The sequence below is a fragment of the Microtus ochrogaster genome, chromosome 2 (genome assembly GCF_000317375.1).
Source record: "Microtus ochrogaster isolate Prairie Vole_2 chromosome 2, MicOch1.0, whole genome shotgun sequence".
NCBI classification, from domain to species: Eukaryota; Metazoa; Chordata; class Mammalia; order Rodentia; family Cricetidae; genus Microtus; species Microtus ochrogaster.
Window position 1 is genome coordinate 45,118,277 of NC_022010.1, and position 12,351 is coordinate 45,130,627.

Here is a 12,351-nt window from a genome sequence, read left to right on the forward strand (position 1 = left end):
AAAAAAAAAGCAAACAAATAGCAACAACCAAAGATTTGGAAGACTGGAACTAAAACTTAGGTTTTTGGTTATTATTGTTGCCAGAATAAAACCTTCCTTCATCTCCATTCCATTAAAAAAAAATAAATAAATAAAATAAAAATTATTTCTTTAGGATGATGTAATGGATCAAGAATAAAGCATTGCCTGTTCCTTGAGTTATACCCCTGGGAATGTAATGATGGAAAGAAAAAAGTTGTTCCCTGACCTACACTCGCGTGTGTGCACGCACGTGCGTGTACACACACACATACACACACACACACACACACACGCGCACACACACACAAATAAATAAAATGTATTTTTTTTAAAAAAATTTATGTCTCTTGAGTATATATGTTCCTACGGACAACATAGGATTATGGCATAAAAGAATTGTTCAGGGGCTGGAGAGATGGCTCAGTCAGTGGTTAAGAGAACTGGCTGCTCTTTTAGAGAACCTGAGTTCAATTCCCAGCAACACATGGTGGCTCACAACCATCTGTAATGAGATCTGGTGCCCTCTTCTGGCCTGCAGGCATACATGCAGGCAGAATAATGTATCCATAATAAACAAATAAACTTTTTTTAAAAAAAGAATTGTTCAGATTTTCGTTTTCTGTGTGACCTTGAGGAGGTCAATTTTAACTTTTCTGTATGTTAGAAATATTTTCAAAACTGAATGATTTCACCAGATGTAGTGATGCAAGCCTTTACTCCCAGTACTTAGGGTGTAATCTTTGTGAGTTCAAGGCCAGCCTGGTCTACACAGTGAGTTCTAGACCGGCCAGATCTATATTGTGATAGCCTGTCTCAGGAAAAAAAAAAAGTTCTTATGCCCAATGTGTTTAGAATAGTGCCTAATAGTTAGTATTCAACAAATATTACTTAAAGTAGAAGTAATTTTGAAAGTATGGTGTCTGTGTGAAAAATTGGAAAAAGTAGAAAGTCCACAGAAATTTTTTGTTTTTGTCTTGCTTGTTTGTTTTTTGAGACAGAGTCTCCCTGTGTAGCTCAGGCTGTCCTGGAGCTCATTCTGTAGACCAGGCTGGCCTTGAACTCACAGAAATCCACCTGTGTCTGCCTCCAAAGTGTTGGGATTAAAGGCGTGTACTACATGCCCAGCAAATGTATAGCACAGGCCAGCCTTGAACTCATGATCCTCCTGCCTCCACCTCTTTCTGCAAATCCTAGATGTGTGTACCTGTATTTATTAAAATAAACTTTATTTATTTTATGTGTATGGGTGTTTTGCTTTCATGTGTGTCTGTGTACCACATGTGTGCCTGATACGCATGGGGACCAGAAAAGAACATCAGATCCCCTGGAACTGGAGTTAGAAATCATCGTGCGCTGCCATATGGTTGCTGGGAATCATATCCAGGTCCTCTGGAAGAGCAGCCAGTGCTCTTAACCACCGAGCCATCTCTCCAGCCTGACCTGTTTGTATTTAATAGATTGTATTTAAAAATTAAGGTCATATTGATTTTTACAGGCTGCTTTTTTTCTCTAAACATATTCAGAGGAACAACTTATGACATTAAATGAGACTTTTAAATGACTCCTTAATAGTCCATTATATGACAATATCATAATTTAAGACTTTCCTATTTACTATGTTTAGCCTGATTACCCCCCCCCCCAAAAAAAAAGGGTTGGAGATGCATCTAGATACTTTCCTGTCACGTGTTAGGCCCTAGGTTCAGTCTGTATTGAACAGAGGGAAGTGCTTTCGAATAGCTTGTAGACTTTAAATGTGTACATTTGTCAAGTGTCTGATTATTCTTCTAGGATGGGTTCCTAGAAGGAGGTCACTGGGTGCAAGGGTGCGTGGATTATCAGCAGCAGCGCTGCTATCTGTGAAGCACCTTGTACCAGAAGCTGAGTCACTCTGGGGGCTTGTGACTTGTATGCTAAATATCTGGCAGCCACCTGCTGCCTAGCTCAGTGGCCATCCTCTAGTTGGCATCACCCTTCAGGGTCACTCCCAGAATTGTAGTTGCCTTGTACCTGGACATAGTTACTCCACTCATCCCCTGCCCTCACTTCCCAGGCCATTCCTCAGACTGTAACGAGACAGTTTATTTAAAAAAAAATACCTGAGCTTGGTGGTGTACACCTTTGAGTGGCAGAAGCAGGTGGATCTCTGAGTTTAAAGCCAGCCTGTTCAACATACTGAGTTCCAGGCCACGGCTACACAGTGAGACTCTGTCAATAATAATAATAATAATAATAATAATAATAATAATAATAATAATAATAAATAATAATAATACACAGTGAGACTCTGTCTATAATAATAACAATAACAACAGTATAAACAAATGAGGTGAATGAATGAATAACAAGTCTGATGTAATACATGTATTTAAAACCCTTTGCTGACCTCCCAGTTCAGCCTTAAGACTGAGGTGTGTTTTGTGGTGCTGCAGGTCCAGCTTCATCTCCTGAGCTCAGGTTGTCATGTCTTCTCAGTCTGTTCCAGGAATTGCTCCTTCCTACATCTGGGCCTTTCTGTCTCTCTGTCTCTCTGTCTCTCCCTCCCTCCCTCCCCCTCTCTCTTTCTCTCCCTCCCTCCCTCTCTCTCTTTCTCTCTCTCTCCCTTTCTTTCCACCCCTTTGTAGCTCTTTTCCCAGCTGGCCTTCCTTGGCTTTACTAGCTAATTCTTCTTCCTTGAAAGATAAATGCTACTTTTTCTTCCCTCCACCCCCATCAGGTGTGACTATCAAATTATCCGAACACTTTGTTAAGGTTTTCCTAATGACACTTGGAATGGCTATAATCATGTTGTTAGTTGCACAAGTAATTACCTGATGAAAATCTCCTCTTTCTGCTGTCTGGGAAGGGCCTTACCTCCTCCAGGTTCAGAGCCTGTTAGGCTTCCTGGTGTTTGGGGAGTGACTGGGTGAAAGTCTTGCTGCACAGGCAGTAGATCTGCAGAGAACTGGCTTCCGTGCCTGTGCCTCTCAAAACGACACAGACTGGTAGAGGAAAGGGCGGTATCTCATCATAATTAGCATGTTTGCTGACAGTGCTGGTCATAAGCTCGTATTTATTAGTAATTCCTGATTTTTCCTGGTAATTGTCCTTTGACTGTTTCTGTCGGAGCCTCAGGGGTTTTTGTTGTATTTACTTTTTGAAGACAGTTCTTTATCTTACGGCTGTTTCCCCATTTGTCCTTTGCATTTGTTTTGCTGCACGTGTGCTTTTTTTACAGTCAAACCAGCTAGCGCTCCGCTAACATTTATTCCTTTTGTTTCGTTTTAGAAATGTCTTCTCTTAAAATAGACCAGTACTTTGCTGTAGCAGTTAATGATGGTGTTCACTGCGGTTTTCCAGATAACGACGTCGGGCAATGGAGCTCTAGCGTCGCTTACTGGACAATCCTTTTTTTCAAGGGTGCTGGCGTGGGCAGCATCGTTTTTAGTGTGGTGCTGTGTGTTCTTGTGTCTCCCAGCATCAGTTCTGAGGCCACATCTCAAGCTGTCACTCAGGGCTAGTAAAACAGTTTGAAAATGCTATTTTAGCACCGATGCATATTTTAATACTTGAAAATACATCACAACCTCATTACTCCCTTGTTTGGTTTTTGTTTTTGTTTTTTGAGATGGTGTCTCACTCTGTAGCTTACTGTATAGTCTTAAACTTTCGGTAATCCTCCTGTCTCAGCCTCCATAGGGATTACAGGCATACATCATCATACCAGATGTATTTATATTTTTAACTGGCATGAATTGTATATGTTTTATGTAGCATATGATAACTCTGCATATGTATACATTATATACTGAAGAAATACTGATCATTTCTTCATAGTTGAAGAATATATTTAAAGTCCTTTCATTTAGTTCTTTTGCGGCTTAATTCCCATGACCACCCTTTCCCTGTCTGTCCCTCCTCCCTGCTCTCCCCACCTTCTGGTAACCGCTAGTCTAGTCTGATCTTCCATTATTCTTCTCTTCAATGTCTTTGAATTTTATTCATCCAAATGGACTTCATAGTTACCTAGAATGCTCGCTTTAAAGAAACTTTCTGATGTGAAACAGGCCAATAAATTTCTGTGAGTTTAGGGCTGCCTGTTCCACATCGTGAATTCCAGGCTAGCCAGGGCTGCAGAGAGTGACCCTGTCTCAAAAGACAAAAAAAAGGGGGGGGGTCAGGCAGTGGTGGCACACACCTTTAATCCCAGCACTCAGGAGGCCAAGGCAGGAGGACTCTGTGAGTTTCAGGCCAGCTTGGATAGCCAGGGCTGAACACATGCACCCCAACTACAAAAATAAGTAAGGAAACCTGTCTGGGGTGGGTATGTGTCTGTTTGTCTGTCTGTGTGGTGCCTGCACATGACTGTGCTTCTACATGATCCCAAATGCTCTCCCGCTGAAATTTTTAATGAAAATTCATTAAGCCCTAAAAATTAATTTTGGGAAGAAGTTTACATTGTTGTAAAATTGTATCTTTTTACACAAAATCATGTTATCCTTGCCAAGTCTGTCAGCAAAAAAGGTTTGTAGTTATCATTCACTATAGCTAGTGTAAAGAAAATATTTTTATCCAGTATATATATTCAATAAGTATATAATGGGGGAGTTGAGACAGAGTCTCTCTGCAGAGCCTCATTATGGCTTATGTGTTTTTTCATTAGAATGTGGATAAAAGCTGTTTGTTTTTCTATGTTGATTTTGTATCCACTGCTTTTTGGCGTTGGTAGGTGTTTGTTCCTATAGAAAGACAGGCACATAATGTTATAAATATATTTTTTGTTTCTTTTGTATTGAGTATATTTCTTTTATCTGTCTTAGGTCTTGTTTAGAATCTTTTTCTGGGATGTTTGAAACAGTAGTATTGGTAACTGGCTTTTAAGGCCCCCCAAAAAGTAATTGGTATTAATTTTATTTTTAACTAATCCACAGAACCATAAAAGTGTTGTGTGTTAATGGAGTGCTATGTTTAGTTGCTAATGTTGAAGTTAGGTGAGCGTATTTATCGCTCTGAATGCCTGTCAGTTCTTTGTGGCGAAATATTTCAGAATCCTTTCTGTCAGCTCTTTGAAATGTTTAATGCATTATGATTATCTATAGTTACAGCATATTTCTAAAAACATTTTGTAAAGCCAGGAATGGTAGCACATGCCTTTGCTCCCAGCACTTGGGAGGCAGAGATAGCCTGGTCTCTGGGTTTGAGGCCAGCCTGGCTTACATAGTAAGACTCCAAAAAGAAAACCATAATGCCTTTTCTAGTTTTAGGACACAGATAGTGAATAACATGTAGGTCTTTAAACCCATTTTTAATCACATTCATTTGTCGAGACGAGTGCTCCCTGGCTGCACTGAGCTCCAGCCAGCAATGGTTACCAACCATTTCAGGGATAGTGCCCAGCATCGGTGAGTCGGAAAGGGACAACGGCCCACGTCCAGTGCAGTCACCTCCGCTCGCTCTTTCTAGTTTGTAAAGTGAGGAAATTCCAAAACGGAAAAATTGTTGCTTTCCTGCTGGGCAAATATATATATTTAAAACCCTTTGTTTTAGACGTAAAAGCAAGCTCACTTTGTGTTTTGCTGTGAAATCTTGGACTGAGGCAACTGCTTCTTACCTAATACTTGGCAGTAAGTGGTTGGAGGTGGAGCTGTCTTGACTGCTTCTGCATTAAATAAAAGAACAGAATGATAAAGTTAGAAAGGAATAATCCCACTGCATAAAGCAAACCAAGGAAAGCAAGTGTGCCACCAGAGGGAACTGTCACCGATGAAATCAGAGCAGCACTCTGTGGCTGCCGCTGGTCCAGAGTGAAAGGAGCCTGTATTGAACTCATCATGTAAGTGAAAAGATCTGTCATTTCATTCATTCTGTTCATTTAAATTTTCCCCCGGCAGTAACAATTCTCAAATGTAGTTCTTACATTTTCAGGTTTTCATTTTTAACATGCAGAATTTGCTGTGACAGGAAATGAAGGCCTCTAGTGAGGGCAGATTTTGAAGATTACAGTGCAGGCTTCCTGGGGGTAAATGCCATCATTGCAATGTCCTGTTCATTCCACCCGTGGGCCAAGTCGCTCAGTTAAGGGCCTTAGCATTCAGTCAGTCATTGTATTGAATTCTGTGAAGGGAAACCTTGTGTGCTTTCCGTGGAGTTTGCTGTGAGGATTAGAAATGGCTCCCGTTCTCAGAATCACAGAAACTGTCTTGCTACATACTATTTTGTCAGAATTAGTTCTATTTACTCTTGATTTTATGATAAATTCTTGAGGGTGCCAGTGCTATTAAGAGGTTGTATATATCAGTGGTTTACTGCTTGTGCCAAGCACTGTTCCTAAATGCTCCACAGAAGCTTTCAAAACTGAAGTGGTTTTCAAGTATATAGATCTTGTCTTTTAGATCCCTGTGGCCTATTGAAGTTTTCCCACTTCACAGAGTTGACAAGCAGGTTAGACATCATCGTCCTGCTTCTGTCCTGGTTCCATGGTTTGGTAGCTTCCAGAAAAGTAAGGAAAGGGCTAAAGATGATTGGATAATCCTAATGAGTGAGAAAGAGGGAAAGGATAGAAGCTCTTGAAAGAAGAGCTTGAATATCCATCCCTCAGTTGACTCCTTCAAATTTGAAAAGGTTCCAGGTCAACACTGGCCTGAATAAAAACTAAGAGTAGTGCCTGGTGTTTACTGAGCATGTGCTGTGTCAGGCTCTGTGCTAACCACCCCCATCCTGGGAGGGTGTCGTGCTTTGCAGAGGAGCTCATAATTAGCTTTCTTAAGTATTCATTTCCCCATGCTCATTTAAAACACTGCAACTTGCAGGAGATCTCCTTCTATTTACCTAGTTTTGACTCCTTGGCTGCAGATTCCCAAGAAGCCAGCGTACAGATTGTGGATTTCCCTCAGAATGCCACTGGTCAGAGTCAGCTGTGGTTCTTTCCCTTTTTGAAGTGTCTGTGGCACACTGTTCAAGTATTTAATTACATGAATCTGCAAGTTCTCTGTCAGCCTAGTTAAAGCTTCATGTTTGTCTGGAGTGGGTTTTGTTTTAGTTTTTGAGATTGGGTGTATTGTTACTCTTACCCTGCTGCAATCAAGTATGGACACAACTCAAGGGAGTAGAACTTGATTTTGGCTCCTGGTTTAAAGGGGTACAGTGTGGTTGGGTGTGATGACATGTTGTAGGAGCTGCGGACCTCTTCCCACAGCCCGGCTCCCAGCCACCTGGCTAGCTTATGCTCTGAAATAACAACACACAAACTGTATTCTTTTAAACACTGCTTGGCCCATTATATCTAGCCTCTTCTCAGCTAACTCTCACACCTGGACTAGCCCATTTCTAATAATGTGTGTAGCACTCCAAGGTGCACTTACCGGGAAGATTCTAGCCTACGTCCATCCTGGGTCGGAGCTTCATCGTGTCTGCCTGGGAGAGGGGAGCATGGCGTATGAGCTCACTTTCTCTTCCTCCCAGCATTCTGTTCTGTTTACTCCACCCACCTATGTTCTAACCTATCAGGGCCAAGCAGTTTCTTTATTAATTAACCAATGACCTTCCTCCATCAGTGACACACATCTTTAATCTGTCTCAGCACTTAGGAGGCAGAGGCAGGAGGATCTCTGTGGGTTCCAGGACAGCCTGCTCTACATAATGTGTTCCACGACAGTCAGGGCTATGTAGAGACATGCTTTAAAAAAAGCAGAATGAATAAATCCATCGTGGTGGGAGAAACATGGCAGCTGGATTGGCTTAGTCTGTGGTGGTAGGTGCTTGCCACACGGATTGTTATTTATCAGTGGATCATAAAGCAGACAGACTGGAACTGGTTGGGCTATGTAATCTCCTAGTCTTGCCCTTTTGGTCCCACATCTGTCTCTAAAACCCATGTCCAAAAGGTTTCCATTCTGTGAAGAGACATCATGACCATGGCAACTCCTACAAAGGAAAGCATTTAATTGGGGTGGCTTACAGTTCAGAGGTTTAGTCCATTATCATCATGTCAGGAAACATGGCAGCATGCAGGCAGATATGGTGCTGGAGAAGGAGCTGAGAGTTCTACATCTAGATTGGCAGGCAGCAGGAAGAGAGAGACACTGGACCTAGCCTGAACTTCTGAAACCTCAGAACCCACCCCAGGTGACACACCTCCTCCAACAACTCCACACCTACTCCAACAAGGACACACCTCCTAATTGTGCCACTTCCTGTGGGCCTACGGGGGCCATTTTTAATCAAACCACCACAGCAACCTCCTAAAATGGTATCTGTTGCTCTCATAAGCAGTTCATCCACTTTGGGGACAAAGGATTCAAAGACTTTTGCTCTAGGGGACAGTTCACATTCATGCCATGGCATAGGGTTTGCTACTTAGCCTAGGCTGGCCTTGAACTCAATGTCCTCACACCTCAACCTCTTCAGTGCCAGCATCACAAACCTGTTTGGTTTTATTAAATCGTATCTAAGCTCAAGACTGTTATCTTTTTCTTTTGTGTCCCTACAAACCTCAGCACCCTGCTAATCAAAGTAAACACTTCTGAAGCAACTGAGTTAATAAATGAATGAGCAGATATTAAATTGATACATTAAATCAAGCCAATGATTCTACCCCAATGATTCAGGCTGTCTCCAGCTGAACCTTAGTTAAGTCAGTGAGGACCCCAGTGATGCAGGCTCTCCAGCGATACTTACCTTATTTAAAACGGTGATACTTAGTGTATGAAACAGAAGCACAGCTGAGTCCAAAGGCTGAGGCAGGTGGACCTCTGTAAGTTGAGGCTCATCTGGTCTGCATAGTGGCTGCAGCAGGCAGTGGGTCCCGAGACCATGGTGGGCCATGAAGTCAGCCAGTCCCAGGAAGGAGCCCCAAGTGGCCCGTGGGCCATGAGGGGCAGGGAGCTGTGTGGTGGGTGAGAGACCAAGAAGGTAGGCACGTCATGCAGAGGAAGTGGGCGTTTATTTAGTGGGTTATGGAGGAGTAAGGGAAAAGGGGAGGTGGGGGAAGAGGAGAGGAGCCACAGCATCAGCTACCTCTCTGGGAGAGAGACAGAAGGAAAGATGGAGTCAGACTGGAAGTGGGAGGAAGATCTGCCTGCCTCAGTGGTGGATGGGGGAGAGAGTGGGCGGGGCTTGTCTCTTAAAGGGACAGGATAGACCATTACACTCAGGCCAACCAGGGCTTCATAAAAAGACCCTGTCTCAAACAAACAACCCTAAACACACACTCGACCAAGTGTCCAAGTGGTGACACCCACACAGGTCACTCTAGTAGTTACTTCCTCATTGCTCTGACCAAATCCCCAGCAGGAAGCCATGTAAGGGAGGAAGGATTTCTTTTGGCCTCTGGTTGAGTGGGTGCCATCCATCAGACCTTATTCTCTTACTTTCCATTCCCGCTGGCTCCCCACACCATTCATGTTTAGAGCAAGGCTTCTTTCCTAGGTTCAACACCCCAGACACACACATGTTCACAGCATGCCCAGACATGTGTCTTCTAAGTGACCTAAACTCAGTCAGGTTGACAAAGTGGATGAGCCATCACAGTTGTGCAGGCCCTGGAGAACACACACACTCGTGAGCCAGTGTGAGTGAGAGAGGCAGGTAATGTGTGAGCATTACTAGGAGTGGACGCAGATCCCCAAGTGGAGAGTTGGATCACACTGTAGTAAGGTGGCCCTATGCCCGTCTTCCCTCCTTCTCACACCATTGCCCCCCTTCTTCATGTCTCTTCTTTCTCCTTCTTCTCCTTTCTCCCTGCCCCTATTTTCACTATGTAGACTCAAACCCAAGATCTTCCTACGTCAGCCTTCATGCTGTGCTGGGACTATAGGTATGGCTTGGAGGGTAGTCATTAATCTCTCCCCAACCCACCCCTGCCATACAGGGTTTCTCTGTGTATCCCTGGCTGTCCTGGAACTCACTCTGTTGACCAGACTGACCTTGAACACACAGAGCTCCACCAGCCTCTGCCTCCCAAGTGCTGAGATTAAAGACCTGCGCCACCACCACTTGGCATCATTAATCTTAAGAACAAAACCATTCTTTTTTTTTATTGTAAATGATGTAAATTGTTATATAAACAAGTATAAAATGCAACAATATTTTGGTCAATATTTACCTTTTAAAATGGTAGACGCTGTGCTTGTTAAACATTTCAAGTTGTTTTTCCTTATTTTGCAGTTCCTCAGTTTGAAACTGCATGTAGTTATGTGGACGCTACACTTGAGGAGTTTCTGGCCTGGAACTGTGACCAGTCTAGTGTCTCCGGACCATTTAAAGATTATGACCATTCCAAATTCTGGGCTTATGCTGACTATAAATATTTTGTCAATCTGTTTGAAGGCAAGACAGATGTTTTCCAGGTGAGTTATACTTTTGGTTTTTGGTTTTTTCTTTGTTTTGTTGTTGTTGTTGTTGTTGTTGTTGTTTTTTTTTTTGAAGCTTTGGAGCCTGTCCTGGAACTTGCTCTGTAGCCCAGGCTGGCCTCGAACTCACAAAGACCTGCCTGCCTCTGTTTCCTGCCACTACCACCTGGCTGGTTATATACTCTTTTTAGTCTTGGTAAGAATTTTCTGAGAGTAATCCTGAATAGAATTTTGCTGGTCCCTTCTTCCTTAACTACCTTTTTCTCATATAAGTAATCATGTGAGACCTGACCGTTTGGCCCACGCTGACAGATGAGAGGCACTTCCTCCACATCCTTCCACCTTCAAACAATGCCTGTGACATTTAGATTGTACTAGAAGCATAGACTGTGTGTAAAACTTTATTTTCCCTTAGCCTGCACAGAAATCCTTGTTCTGGCCTTTCTGTGCTGCCCTGGGATGGTCCATACAGGGTTGTTCTTGGTTCCTGATGTAGCTTAAAGGGAAACTTACACAATGTCCGGAGCCCTTGATGTCCTGCAGATTAAGGAGGAGGATGTCCTCAAATTCCTCGCTGCGGGAACCCACTTAGGTGGCACCAACCTCGACTTTCAGGTGGAGCAGTTCATCTACAGAAGGAAAAGCGACGGCATCCACATCATCAATCTGAAGGGGACCTGGGAGAAGCTGTTGCTTGCAGCTCGGGCTATTGTTGCCATCGAGAACCCAGCTGATGTCAGCGTCATCTCCTCCAGGAACACTGGGCAGCGAGCGGTGCTGAAGTTTGCTGCCGTCACTGGAGCCACTCCATTGCTGGCCGTTTCACCCCAGGGACCTTCACGAACCAGATCCAGGCAGCCTTCAGGGAGCCACGGCTTCTAGTGGTGACCAATCCCAGGCTGAGCACCAGCCCCTCACAGAGGCATCTTACGTGAACCCGCCCACCATTGCCCTGTGTAACACAGACTCACCTCTGCGCTACGTGGACATCGCCATCCCGTGCAACAACAAGGGAGCTCACTCGGTGGGCCTGATGTGGTGGATGCTGGCCCGGAAGTACTCCGCATGCATGGCACTATCTCCTGTGAGCACCCATGGGAGGTTATGCCTGATTTTTACTTCTACAGAGACCCAGAGGAGATTGTGAGAAGGAAGAACAGGCTGCTGCTGAGAAGGCCGTGACCGAGGAGGAGTTTCAGGGTGAATGGATTGCACCAGCGCCTGAGTTCACTGCTGCTCAGCCAGAGGTGGCTGACTGGTCTGAGGGTGTGCAGGTGCCCTCGGTGCCCATCCAGCAGTTCCCTACTGAAGACTGGAGTGCCCAGCCAGCCACAGAGGATTGGTCAGCAGCTCCTACAGCGCAGGCCACCGAGTGGGTTGGAGCCACCACTGAGTGGTCCTGAGCTCCTCTGCAGACACCCGAGCAAAGGGAAGAAATCCTTGTTGTGCAGTGAAGAGGAGAGATGAAAGCTGTTCTCCACACAGACGTCTTGGCCAGGCTACCTCTGCCTTCAGTCTCTACTCAGGCTGTGGTGTCCTCAGGGAGCTTATGGCCTGAGGCAGAGTTCTGGGCTCCTAATGATGACAGACGCCCTGCTGAAGTGTAGGCATACTCGTGGAAGCAAGAATATGGACGCTCTTTGCGTGTGTTGACACAACTGACAGCAGGGTCTGTAGACTGCCTTGTCCTCTTTCTTCTTCAGTGTATTCTATCTCAAACTGTCGGTTTGTTTTGTGGGCTGATCTTGCAAATCCTTGTTCTGGTTTCTGTTTCACGTTAGGTGTGGGGCAATAGGGAGTGGTCCCAGGGAGCTTGTTTATATGACTGCCTTACCCTAACAGGCCTAGCTGCAGAGTCCAGCACCAGTACTAATCCGTGGAGGAAGTGTTTCCTCTTTAGTCAGACTATTCCCTGCCACAGCCCTCTGCTCCGCTCCCCACCCCTGTCCTTGCCTGCCCCACCCATGACCACTCCTGCTCTGGACCCTCTCCTGTGTGTGAT

The 12,351-nt window shown here is 44.4% G+C and overlaps 1 protein-coding gene and 1 pseudogene across 2 annotated transcripts in view; both read left to right on the forward strand.

The window, feature by feature from the left end:
- Positions 1–12,351, forward strand: part of Hspbap1 (HSPB1 associated protein 1) — a 55,808-nt gene that overhangs the window by 24,349 nt on the left and 19,108 nt on the right. For both annotated transcript variants that reach the window (XM_005344894.3, XM_026783658.1), the window contains exon 3: positions 10,165–10,346. In XM_005344894.3, the coding sequence (XP_005344951.1) occupies positions 10,165–10,346 (182 nt within the window). The remainder of the gene's footprint in view (positions 1–10,164; positions 10,347–12,351) is intronic.
- On the forward strand, positions 10,847–11,759 carry LOC101993660 (annotated as a pseudogene).